Source organism: Pan troglodytes, chromosome 8 (genome assembly GCF_028858775.2).
Source record: "Pan troglodytes isolate AG18354 chromosome 8, NHGRI_mPanTro3-v2.0_pri, whole genome shotgun sequence".
Lineage (NCBI taxonomy): Eukaryota > Metazoa > Chordata > Mammalia > Primates > Hominidae > Pan > Pan troglodytes.
Window position 1 is genome coordinate 128,332,567 of NC_072406.2, and position 14,272 is coordinate 128,346,838.

At 41.4% G+C, this 14,272-nt stretch overlaps 1 protein-coding gene across 8 annotated transcripts in view; it reads right to left on the reverse strand.

Annotated features, from left to right (window-relative positions):
* The window catches only part of GFRA1 (GDNF family receptor alpha 1), a 217,126-nt gene that overhangs the window by 147,920 nt on the left and 54,934 nt on the right, over nucleotides 1-14,272 (reverse strand). The window contains exon 4 of one of the 8 annotated variants that reach the window (XM_054659934.2): nucleotides 1,309-1,323. The exons of the other annotated variants lie outside the window; for them this stretch is intronic. Within the exon in view, the coding sequence (XP_054515909.1) occupies nucleotides 1,309-1,323 (15 nt within the window). The remainder of the gene's footprint in view (nucleotides 1-1,308; nucleotides 1,324-14,272) is intronic. 8 annotated transcript variants of the gene reach the window in all.

Consider the following 14,272-nt stretch of genomic DNA (forward strand, 5'->3'; position numbering starts at 1 on the left):
AGGAAAAATGCAATTCAGTGTGGGGTTGCTTACATTCTAGTGCACAGAAAAAAAATGATCTGCCTAGAGTGCCCCACTGACCCCCCAGTTTGTCAAGGAAGAAAACTCACTGCAGCAACAGGCCCTGACAGCAGCACTTTCATTACACGAACAGTCACGACACCTTTTCAATTTTGCTCATCTCTTAGTCTCTAGCCAAATGGAACTTATTACTTATAGCTTGTTGGGATTTATGAATTATTTATAAAAGTAAGTCTATGACTCCAGACTCTTAAAAGACAATACGACAGTACCCTCATTGTTATCCACAACTGCACTTCTATCAGAGAAAGCAGATATTCTCCATAACACACGCTGCATGTTTGGGGTGAAATAACAGTTGTGAAAATACCAAGCCTGTAAGATTATTTGGAAGCTATTTATGGAATGCCTGGGTGTATTTTTAAACCAGTCTCTTTTATTGTAAAGCCAGCCTTAGATTCCAGAAAGACACAGCAGATGTGTGCTACCAACATATTTCCCAGCTTGACTACAAACAGTGATGCCCTGCTACTTTTACCCAGTAGTGTCAAGCTGTGATAAAAAGCCAATTCCCCCTTGACGTATATCCAGAAGGTTCGAGGAGGCCATGACCCATGAGTCTCCTGCTGCACCCCAGATCACAATTGCTCTGCATCCTAAGTGGGGACTAAAACATGGGCCAATGTGGGGTTAGGATTTCACCTCCAGCTCCTCAGAGCACATGACCTTGCCTGGTAAAACAGATGACACTGCACACCCTCACCTGGGTGACACTATCTCAGTCAGACCCAGCTGGCGAGGCTGAAAAGCATGAAGTGACCAGCCAGCCATGGCCTTGCCACACCTCTACAACAGTGGCATGTTTGCTTGGCAAAGGAATCTCCGCTGGCACTGGTATAAGGAGCAGCAGCTGAGCTGGATGCAGGAGCCCCAACGGACAGTGGCCTTCCCCCAGACTCCCCTCCAGAGTATCAGTCCTCACCAGGCCCACAGGATCCCTCTCTCCTTCCAGGGCCCAGCCACAGACCCCTCTCCAAGCGTCCCTGCCCAGCTGTCCAGTCTACATCCTACCCCCAAGCATGGCTCAGAGGAAGAAGCAGAGGTTGGACAGCAGAGGCCCAGGGAGGCTGATGGCACTTTAAGCCACTGTCCTCATGGTGTCCCTGAGGGCCCAAATGACATGTCCATAGAGAATGGGAAACCCCATAACCCTCTGTACACAGACCATACCCATGTTCCCCAAAGAGCACAGCCAGTGAAAAAGCAGGCAGGAAACAGTGAACTTACCTTGCTGAAAAACATCTGCCAAGAAAGAAGAAAAATAGGGGAGGGGAGAGGGGAGAAAGAGAGGAGAAAAAATATTAATAATAATGTTGAAAAGGACAGTATGATGATGACATATGCTGACTTTGCTAAGCACTCTATGCATATTTCCTTTAACTCAGGAGGCAGTGCTTAAGTGCTCAAGCTCTGGAATGAGGCTGCTTGCATTTCAATCCTGGCCTCACACTTACTAACTCTGTGACTTACAGTTCCCTAAACCACAAAATAGATCTAAGTATGGGAAAAATTAAACAAATGATGTCATACATTTTAAGAGCTTAGACCAGTGCCCAGTACATAGTAAACATAGAAAAATCAGCAGCTATTATTTATATTAATACTACTTTCACAACAATCTTATAAAGTAAGTTTTATTATAGTTCTCATTTTATAGATGGGGAAACTGAGGCTCTAGAAAGTTAAATAACTCATTCAAGGCCACAGAGGAACAAGCATGGTCAAAGTGTGTTAGAAAGGTTAAAAAAATTAATGTATTTTTTCCAACAAATATTGAGAAGCTACTAAATACCCTAAATGCCAATTACACTGACACCAGGAAACACACATCTAGGGCCAGACACGGTGGCTCATGCCTGTAATCTCAGCACTTTGAGAGGCTGAGGCAGGCGGATCACCTGAGGTCAGGAGTTCAAGACCAGCCTGGCTAACATGGTGAAACCCCATCTCTACTAAAAATACAAAAATTAGCCAGACGCAGTGGTGGGTGCCTGTAATCCGAGCTACTCGGGAGGCTGAGGCAGGAGAATCACTTGAACCCAGGAGGAGGAGGTTGCAGTAAGCCGAGATCGCTCCATTGCACTCCAGCCTGGGCAACCAGAGCAAAATTCCGTCTCAAAACACACACACACACACACACACACACACACACACACACACACACACACACACACACATATCTAGTTAAAAAAATAAACAAACAAGCAGTCACTAACTACCACCCCCACCAGAAATTCAATGGCCTGGTTTTGAATTTTATGTAAATGGACTGATACAACATGAATCCTTTTCTTGGCTTCTTTTGGAGTCATCCATACTGTAGCACATGGTAGCTCATTCATTCTCACTGCCATGTAGTATTTCACTGTGGGGTTATACTACAGTTTATTTCTCCACTCGAATGTTGCTGGACATTGGGTTGTTCTCCACGTTTGGCAATTAGGAATTGTAATGAACATTTTCATACATATATTTTCACAAACTTATGTACAAATGCCAAGTACTTTTTGACATCTCCCACATGGATTCAGGTTCACCCTGCTTATACCGCCTCCCACTCACTCCAAAAGTATGCTCATTTGCTCATGCTTTCTCACTCAGTAACTTAAAGACAAAAGAACACCAGCAGAGATACAGACAGTACCACTCAGATGTGAGCCAGTTTCTGCTCTGATGGTAGGATTGTAAAAAGGAATGAAACTTCTAGAAGATAGTTTGATGGTATATAAAAAAAGATTAAATATGCATTCCTTGGCCCAACAATACCACTTCTAGGACTCTAATCTAATGAAATAATGAAATGTATAAAAGAAATCTACACGAATGTTCATCATAGCATTGTTTATACTGGCAAAACACTGGATGTTGCCTGATTGTTTGGCAATAAGGAATCAAGCCAAATATAATATATCTCACACAGTGGATTATTGTGCAGCTGTTTTAAATGGCTATATAAAGACCTTGATTATTTTGAATGAAAATATCAGATAGCAAAATGGCACATATAATCCTGAGCCCATTTGTGCCCCCTGTATGAAGACAGAACTGTGACAATGGTCACAGAAATATTGCTTATTTTCAGGAGATGGAATTCAGGGTCACCTTTTTACATTTTATGCAAGCATTTCTGTATTAATTTTTAGCAATGAACACGCCTTACATTTACAACCCAAATTTTAAAACTAAAGTTATTTTCATCTTAAAAACTAAGTAGGAACTACATCATCAACATCTGATTTTGTTCTCTGTCATCACCAGAAACATCAGCTCCTACAAAACCACAAAGAACCAAGGGTCCATCAGTGGTGTGGCTGAGACATGCACCTCATAGGTTAACAGACTGCAAGAAGAGAAGATCTATGGTGGCAGTTTTCACTCCACTTGGGCACACATGACCCCACAGGGAGTCGTTCATACTCCCAAGGGCACACTGAGGCCAGTGGTTGTGGTGCAGGTAAAACAGATTGCAGGCTCATAATTCCCAGGGAATTGGCAAAAACATCACCATTTCTTTTACACTCAGCAAAGCCAACTGGGATGTAAATGGGTCCTATCAGTCCCACTGCAGGAAACCTTGACTCTGCTCTAATTGATACACACTATACAGTAGTCTCTAACCTCAGTAATTCATCATTAGTACAAATTCTGATCCAGCAGTGTATGGGATGCCACTGCCCAGAGACTGTGAGAACCGTGTGCAGCTCCCTAAATATACCACTTTCACATGCGCTTGCTTCCTGGAACCCATAGTCTGCACCAACCACCCTCTGACCAGCTGGCACACCTGGAGGAGCCCTCCTACTCAGCCTTCAAATGTCACAGCCACTGTGAAGTTTATTCCCACAGAGAGGGAATTCACTGTTTCCACTTCTGTGCTCCTGGAGTAATTTGTGCATGTTGCAATTATGGCTCATATTATAATGAGTTATTTATATAGACCATGAGCTCCTGAGGACAAGAGCAGTGTCTCTTAATCACCTTTGTGGGTCCTACCTGCCTGGCCATGGCAAGCTCCTACCTACGAGGGAGGGAAAGAGGGCTGGTCTGTCCTAGCACTCATCTGATCCAACCCCCTCATTTTACAGGTGAGGAAACTGAGTCCCAGACAGTTCAGAGATTTTTCTCAAGATCACACATGGAGTTAAAGGCTGAGCCAGGACCACAAGAGATTCATTTAACCTTAATGAAGCACAAAAGCTCATCACTATTATTAGCAAAGTACAAATTAGAGATTTATCATTCCCCTCTAATGAATACAGACAAAAATTTCCAACCCTGAAAACATTAGTGAAATAAGATTAGTCTTTGAAATACGGATTCAGTCTCGACATCCGTCCAGAATCCTCAACCTCCTCTGCGTGGTTTTGACAAGGAGCACTTCCTTCAAAATTCAGTACTGATTTGAATCACTCAAAAGTATCAGTGGACAGGGAGGATGGAAATTCGGGCAGGGATTTAGTGACCTTATTCTGTCCACTTCCATTGTATATTTCACGCTTTAGCAGACAAATATACATGGAGTAACTATTTGTATCTTCGATTCCAAAAACTCACAGTAGCTATTTTAGATTTTTCCAAAAACTCTTTTTCAGCTTCGTTTACATTTTGCACCGTTTTATTCAAATGTAAATTTTAATAAATACTAGTACAAATATTGCAACAATTTTGCACATGAATTATCTTGGAATACTCGAAGTTTATGTCTTTTGTGGTCTGAGGTATATAAATCATTCCATTCTTACTATTATTTATCTTTTTGGTGTAATAATGGTTTGGGTACCTTCTTTAAAATTTCACTTTTCCAGAATGAAACAGTGATCATAGCTCAGGCACAAATGATTCATGGACAGACAAACGGGAAATAAAGGAGAAGAAGGCGGTTTCTGTTCTGTTGGCTACATTTTAACTTCCTCTCCCAAATTGTGGATGTCAAAGGATATTAGCCATTGAAATATTCCTACCATTCGCTACCCTGGTGTTCCTGTCCACCACCTCCATCTCCTAAACTATAGGGAGTAGTCATTTACACAAATCAAAAGGCCTCGAATTTGAGTGTAATATTCTCCTTTCAATCTAACCAACCACAAAGTCAGGAGTCAATCTATTACACCTGCTGAGCTTGAGTTTCCTTGTTGAAAACCCAGGCATATTCTAATACCCCTGTCACAGGGCTGAGAAGGTAAAATTAGATGATTTATACAAATGTTTTCCCATTCCATCGGTTGCTGTGGGGAATTACTCTGAGAATAAGACTCGGGGCCATCTTTTCTGCTCTTGCAGGAATTGGAAATCATGCCAGTATGGAGTGGGGAATTGCCAGTGGCCGCTCTAGCCACAATCAGGTTGAGCCCAAAGGGCACCAGAGACACTTGTAAAGGGGAAATGAACTCCTTCAGACAAAGCTCTGCTCATACTCACTTCCCAAGGGAGAAAACCCCAACCCCAATCATTCACATGGACAAAGGAAAGCCTGTTCTCCTGCCCACCCCCCGCTCCCTCTCCCCACCAGCCCCTGGAGCCATTCTGGTCCTATAGATAGATGAAAGGGCGTGTATAAGTTGGTGATTCAGATGTGGGAGGAAGAAAATAAGAAAGAAGGAACTCAGATTGCCTTTCTTAGCCCTGCTGTCCAATTTCTTCAGTTAGGAATGAGCATCGAGGATATTTGCCCCTTCCCCCACAGCTACTAAGAGATTCACACCCTAGAGATCTTTAATGCACTGAGTCCTCCAGAGACAGGGGCCATAAAAAGACTCGATTATTTATTATTATTAATAAGTTATGGCAATTAGGCTGGGTGATTCCTAAATGTTGCTGATTAAACTTTCTTGAGTGCTACTCATCCACATGACTAGTGTTTACCTCGATTAAAAATGACTTAACTACACTCTGGGTGAACTCCTCTCTTGCGCCTGGGTTAGTAATTAGCAGTGCACAGAGCCGCGCAGGTTAAGTGAGTTGGCTCTGCTTTATTTATCTATTGCTTTGTTTTATGAGGAGAACTGGATGGCAGTCTTATTGCCCATTCAGTCTGCTAGGAATAATTTACTATTTCAATCCATAGTCCATAACTATGGTTAGAGAAACCCTCACTATTATTACAATATCACACTTAGCCCACACCCCACAGTATTAAAGGTATGGCAAACAGTGAAACTGTGCGTGACTTCCATAAAACTGGGGGAGGTAAAGTTATTAGTTCTCAAACAATGTAATCATACTACTCTCTCAAGTTTGCTTTCTTTTCTAGGTTAAATTATATATGAGGGGAGTTTAGTTTCTTGAAATGCATGCACTTAACTCCCATTTAAGAAGTCTCACCTGGGGAGACAGCTGTCTTGCGAGTCCTCCTGTGGTTTGAGCTGCAGAAAGAAAATTCTCTTTCAAGTACAAGTGCTTTTACAGTAAAGCACTGCAAATTTTACTGGGACCTAACTAACCAGGGACAAGGAAGGGAACAGCTGGAATGAATGTGGTTTTCTTGAATGGAGTCAGTTCACCATTAACCAAAGTCAATTTCACAATCAGCTGAGCTGCCCCCTCACCAAGGTTAAAAAACCAGCAAGCTCTGTACAGACATGAAGAGTAACAAGAATTCAGTCAGTACATTTCTTCTGCAAATCTCTGTGAATGGAGTGAATTTTTTCTTTTTATGTTGAAAAGTGGGGCCCATCAATGCCTCCCTACTTGTTGAGTACCCGCGGCACTCCAGGGCAGTTCTGTTTTCAGTTGACAAAGCCCAGGTCCAGACCTGCAGGTGGGCTCTCCAAAGGTGACAGGATGCGTCCTTATATGATCCAGTGCTGTGGCACCAAAGGATTATGGCCACCGGATCTCAATGACCTGGGATCAAGTCCCAACCCCTTACCAAGTGGACACCCAGAGTAATCACTCAACATATTGTAGCTTACATTCCTATCTATAAAATGGCAACAGTAGGGATAAGCTTTTTCCCTACCATAGGAATATCATGAGGATCAAGTAGGATAATTTAATCAGCACAGGCCACAAGTACTTTGTAGTCAAATAATATTTGTTCAATCCTGGCAAAGGCCAGCATCCTAGCCATACTGGACTAGCTATTTAAACTCTATGAGTCTTCATTTCCTCACTTGTAAAATGAGGATAATAAAATTTATCTTGCAGAATGCCTAGGAGGACAGTCAAAAGCATATATGTAAAGCACTTAGCACATGGTGGCTGGTTTATGCTGCATGTTCAATAGGTGAAAGTCAATGGCATAATAATAAGCAATAGAAACAGGGTCATAAAAACTCAGGTTCTGAAGTCAGAGCTGGTCCTATGTCTGCCTGTGTGATCTTGGGCAAATTATTTTATCTCCCCAAGCCTTGATTTTCTCATCAGCAACATGCCAGTAACAATAGGTAATTTTTGCGGACACAAAATTTGCTATGGAGACTGAATGAGAGATTGCCTATAAGAGAACACGATAACTGGTACCCAGAAAGTCTTCTATAAATTATAGTATTATTATTCAAAAAACATTTATTGATTGTCTACTATTTGAAAAACCTCTGCGACTTGCATAGGACTGTAAAGGAATCATGAGAGGAAAATTGATGAAAATAAAATGATCCTTCTAATTCCTTCTTGTCATCCTGTAGCTATATGCCATTCAGAAGCCCCAAATCAATTTTCAGATATTACCTATGAATGAATTATTTTTAAGCCTTGACATCAGTGATCCAATGATATCCTACCTTCAAACACCAGCGATCTAAGAGGTTGTGGTTAGAACCCATAGGTGCCAGAAACCCAAGGCCTGACCTTTGTTTCGGGTACCACTCATTCCTTTAACACTGCCCGTCTCCTCTGGACCTGCCTTCGTTTCTCAAGACCACCATTTAGGGGGCTCAGCTAGCCCTGTCCTGGGCTTTGATCAGCATCTCAAGCCACACTCCCTTGTAGGTAAGGGTCAAAAGAGGTAGGAACTGTATGGGGACAGCTGAATTGGCAGCACTGCAAAGAGAGCTGTTCTGTTCTCTATAGCGGGGTTCTATGGAGAATTTGCCTGAGAAAAGGGTTCCATTGCTTTATTAAATAAAGTTTGAGCACAACAAACCACTGAAGCAGAGCCCCTTCCTGCCCAGGTGCAGGTCTGTCTCTCCCGGAGCATGGCCAGAGTCCAGAGCTCCTCCAGAGTCCCCGCTCAGCCTCAGTGGCACCACATAGGGACTGTGATTAGTTTTCTGTGTCTCCAAAGCCAGACAGCTCAGGCAACCGTGTAGCCACACGGCCAATATTCATGACCCTCCTGCTTCCTCCAGGCACAATAAGGTTGCTCAAACTGAACAGAGCCCCGGTGAGCCTTGGTAATAGCTTTAAGGACTAACCGGAAGGCCTCACTCCGCATCTCCAGCCTTCTAAGCCAAAAATGACAACCGCTCTTTAATGCTGCAAGATCTTTTATCTCACTCTGCCTTTTCTTCTCTACCTGGGTTTGGATGTAGGCCGGAGAAAGTTCTCTCGTTTTCATTGCTGCTGGCCTCCCTTCACCTTTTATCACATTAGAAATGAAGACCAATACTTTGCCTGTCACTGTTGTACCTCTGAAGGCACACAGTGCTCAGTAAATGTCTTTTATTTGTGGATAAGAAAAAAAAAAAAGCCTCGAAGAATCTTCCTGCTACATTTACTAGGGAATGTGCTACCAACATCAATCTTGGGCTGTGTGCTTATAACCCATCGGCCTGCGCTGACTTGGAAAAGCAATGCAAGAGACATGAGCTGGTGAGCCCCTATCATTTTTACGACATCCTATCCCTAGTATATCTCATTCCTAGCACAGAGGGATAAAGCTCTTAACTACTGAAAGAACATAAAAAAATAGATTTAGGAATAATACTTTTTATGATTGCATTCTGTATACTATGAAAGTTATGTCCGAGTCTGCTAGTACTTTATAGAGCTGATAAAATAGAACAGTATGGCTTCCCAGCTCACAGTGTATTTTATATCCATTTAAAATGTTTTCTCTTACATTGAATTACTTTTTGAGTAATTATAATAAGACTAATCTGGGCTTAATGAATTCATGTACAAATACTTTAGACTGCATTGTTAAAATCTCTATGATATGAAACTATATTAAAATCGATCCCTCTAGCAACCAGTGTTTTCCTTTGAAAAGAGCCCCATACATGACCTTCTCTGAATTCTTTTGAATCAGCTGAGAAATCAGAAGAAGCCACATTAAGAGCCTAAACAAAAGAAGCTGACAAGTTACATTGCTTTAATTTTCCTAAACTTCTATCATTGGATATTAATTGGAGTATTAATTAGGAGTCACAAAAAGTATTTGTATTAAGCATCCATATATGCAAAGGGCTGAAGAGATGGTCCATCTTCCAGAAAAAATTACGTTATAGCTGTGATTAGCAATGACGTAACACTACTACTGGTAAAATACTAAAAGTGAGCCCCTGGATATCAAGGTTTACATTTTAAAAAGTCTCCAAACACAGTTGTCTAAACATCTGGATTCTAGTTTGCAGTGCAGGCAAAGCCATTCACCTTCCCTGGGATTCCATTCTTCCATTTGCAAAATGATTTCTACTAGATGATCTCTAAGGTCCCTTCCAGTTCTAAAGCATGATGTTTTTAAGTTTAAAATTACACACATTGTATCAAATGGAATCTTACTGCACATAGCTTATTTGTAATCTTATGCATGCTAAATTACATTCACAAAAAAATTTCATTCTTTGCAATTCACATACATCCACAAACACATCCATAATACAGCCTGTGATTTCAAATTTATTCCAAGATATTATCTCAGTTTTAAAGTATTTTTCCCATTACAGATAAATTATAAGCCATCTGAAATCTTTAAGTTTCTATTACCTTTTTGAATCAAGTTTTAATCCCCCAACCCACCCACCCAACATACACTTCCTGAAAGATGCTTTTTCATCTCCATTTCCAAGTCAAATGATACATTTTATCACACATGTATTCCTCAGCCAGCTCTGTGTGATCCAGGTTTTAATCAGGTTGGTTACCCAGTTTCCAAAATTCAAACTGGATGTTTACAAATGTCCAGCAGAATAAATCTCTCTCTTTACCAGGTGATCATTATCAGGATGGACAACTTTAAAGTAAACAGAAGACAATGATAATGATCATTACTTGATGCTTGCCACAAATAACCATCAGGACAGCTCCCAGGAGTCAGAGACAATTCAAGCTTGAATTCTAAGAAGCTGTTCTAAAATCAAGCATTGTTTATCATCATGAAATGGGCCCAAGGCTTCTAGGAGGAGCTTTGATGATGTAATACACTCTAGCTTGACCTCAGTTTTAGGAGGTACAGGTTCTGGCCTGGCTCTGCTATAAATCACCTGAAGGAACTTAAACAAATCATTTAAGCACTTTGGGTTTCAAAGGAGCGATTGACAAGAAAATAGCTGCAATCTTTTCCAGTTCTAAAACTATAATGAACACTACCAGGACCTTTCATTAGAACTCCCTGCTATATGCTCCCAAATCAACTGTACATCTCCTTGGTGCCCTAACATACACCTGTTATTTTCTTTCTCTCTCTTTCTCTCTAACTAAGCTGAAAGGACCATGATGTCAGGGACATTCTGTCCGCTGTAGTCCCAAAGCCCAGGGCAGAATATTAGAGCATAAAACATACTTATTAATATTAATAATAACTAATATGCTTTCAGAGTTTTCTGTACATCAGGCACTATTTTAAATACTTTACATAGACTGCCTGAATCCTCTCAGTCACCCTAAAAGGTAGCTATTCTCATTATCCTCATTTTACAGATAAAGAAACACAGGCCCACAAAGGTTAACTAAAGCTGCCAAAGGTCAAAGGGAAGCAAGTGAGCTGGAATTCAACCCAAGCAGTCTGGCTTCAGAATCCAAACTCTTAACCACTTTGCTACATTGTCTCTCAATGAATACACCATTGATAGACGTGTGGAAGGAAGAAGGAACAAATAAATATGCCTCGTCCCTTCTAAGACACCCCAGAGAGAGAAGAGAATTCACGTTCATAATACCTTTTTTTAAAGACAGAGTCTCACTCTGTTGCCTAGGCTGGAGTGCAGGGGTGCGATCTCGGCTCACTGCAACCTCTCTCTCCCAGGTTCAAGCAATTCTCATGTCTCAGCCTCCCAAGTAGCTGGCATTACAGGCAGGTGCCACCATGCCCAGCTAATTTTTGTGATTTTAGCAGAGATGTGGTTTCACTGTGTTGGCCAGGCTGGTCTCAAACTCCTGACCTCAGGTGATCTGCCCACCCTGGCCTCTCAAAGTGCTGGGATTACAGGCGTGAATCACCGCACCTGGTCTGTGTTCATAATACTTTTAATATAATAATCCCCATGTTTCTAGATCCCCAGCCACATTTTTTTCTATAACTTTTCTATCTGTGGATTTTGGGTCCAATTGCAGAGACTGCCTAGATACACATTAACTTTTTTAAAACTTTACAAATTCTCTTTCTAAAATATTGCAACTGTTTCAATAGGTTTATGGCAATTGTTAAGGTAAGGTAAGGACATGGGGAAAGGACGTTCTGCTGGATTAAAAAATGAGAATTCCAAGAAGAGAGTAAGGAAGGGGAGAACAATACAATACAAGGAAATATGACCGAGCTGCAAAGATCTATGCAGCTGCCCTGATCCAGGGCCATCCTACTTGGGTTTATGAAAAGGATGGTATGAGAGGCGGTAGAAGGGGAAAGAGCCAGGTGGGAGGTAATGCAGTGCAGGCAATGCACATATGGGTGCAGCAGCCAGAGGGCTTTCTTTTCTTCTTATTTATTTATTTATTTATTTATTTATTTTGGAGATAAAGTCTTGCCCTGTCGCCCAGGCTGGAGTGCAGCGGCGTGATCTCGGCTCACTGCAACCTCCGTCTTCTAGGTTCAAGCTATTCTCCTGCCTCAGCCTCCAGAGTAGCTGAGATTACAGGTGCCCGCCACCACACCTGGCTAATTTTTGTATTTTTAGTAGAGAGGGGATTTTGCCATGTTGGCCAGGCTGGTCACGAACTCCTGACCTCAGGTGATCCGCCCCCTTCAGGCTCCCAAAGTGCTGGGATTACAGGCGTGAACCACCGTTCCCAGTCATGGATTGCATTTTGATCCTGGCTCTGCCACTGGGAAAGCAATCTTTCTGCTCTAAGCCTCAACATCTCCGTTTGATTGAGTGGGGCAACAGTGATATGGGGCTGTTGTGAAGATTACAGGAAATCAAGCTAATAAAGACTTCACACAGCGCCTGACACATAGAAGGCACTTCACAGAAGCAGGCAATTAGACAGAGATTTATAAGAAATCAAGTTGCAGGATATCATCAAGATCAACCAAATTCTTTGGCATGCTGGCAACTGTGCTTGTCCTGATGAATAAAATATACAGTCAGACCTCCATATCCACAAGTTTTGCATCCACAGATTCAACCAACCACGGATTGAAAATATTTGAAAAAATAAAAAGTAAAATTAATAATACCGTAATAAAAATAATAAACTAAAAACAATAAAGTATAACAACATTTACATAGTATTTACACTGTATCATGTATTATAGGTAACCTATAGATTATTTAAATTAACTGTATACAGAAGGACGTGCATATGCAAGTAATTAAATGCAAATCCCACACCATTTTATATAAGGGGTCCTGGAATCAATAGCCCGTGGATACCAAGGAATGACTATACTTGCCTGGATTCTAAAACTCAAAAATAAAAAATCAGAGGTGTGCAGCAAAATATCACAGCCCACTCCCTCTACCCACCAGCCCCCCAGAACGGAATGACATCATCCAGGAAAAAAATGTGAGAGAACATCTCTAGCAATAGAACATTCATATTCTCCTAGTCATATTTGTTTCTCTGGAAGTAGGATCAATGTTTACCATGTGAACAAATACTAAAACTAGACATATTATCCTACACTCTATATCACATAAATGCTAGTATTTTCAGAGGTAATTGGAAGCAAGTAATTAAATGTGAACTATAGGTATTTCATCAATCTTTCAGAGCACAGGCCTTTCTGCCAGAAGGTAGTACATTTTCTAGAGTCACCCACTTACAGGCTTAGATAGCCTATGTGGCTCCTCTCTCTCCATCGTCCCATGTCATGGCTGTGCATGGCAGGATCGCACACTGGGCTGGGCTCCTCTACATCGAAGCCAAGCATTTCAGAAATGGAGAGTAACCAGAGAGCTGAGAACACCTTGCAAAAACCTTGGCGGCTGTACACAGGGAGGACCATCAGCAAAAATGTTTCCCTCCTTGTGAAGAACAGTCAGCAAGCAGTAAATGTGATTACCACAGTTCATACCCCACTGAGTGCCTTTGCAAAATAGAAGGGAAAGTTCATCTGGCAGTTTAAGATTCTTTTAAATCTGTATGATATCATTCACTGACTCAACACAATCATGAAATGTAAATGTCATTTTCATGAAGAATTTAGGTGGCAGGCTTGCCAGGAGTTCCCTGAAAAAAAGGGATTCCAGCATCTTACAGAGCTTAAAAAATGTTAATTGTCCTTTATATATATATATTTCTTCAAGCATCACAGTTGACACAGCATTCCTTCCCTCAGGAGAATATGGCAATAAGGGGTGCCATCTTGGAAACAGAGCATCGCTCACTAGGCAATCGAACCTGCTGGCTCCTCAATCTTGAACCTCTCAGCCTCCAGAACTGTGAGAAAATAAGTCTCTGTTCTTTGTAAATTACCCAGCCTTGGGTATTTTGTTATAGCAGCACAAACAAAGAGAGATGGCTATACTCAAAAAGATAATGACAAGTGCTGGTGATTATGTAGAGAAACTGGAAGCACATACACTGCTGATGGGACTGTCAAATGGTATAGCCACTTTGGAAAACAGTCCAGCAGGTCCTCAAATAGTTACGTATAGAGTTTATCATATGATCCAGCAATTCCACTCCTGGGTATATACCCGAGAGAAATGAAAACATGTCCATGCAAAAATCTGTACACAAGAGTTCATAGAAGCATTAGTCATAATAACCAAAAAGTGGAAATAATACAAATGTCCATCAACTGACGAATGGATAAAAAAATGTAACACATCCACACAATGAAATATTATTTGGCAATAGGAAGACATGAAGTACTGATACATGCTACAACATGGATGAACCTTGAAAGCATGACCCTAAGTGAAAG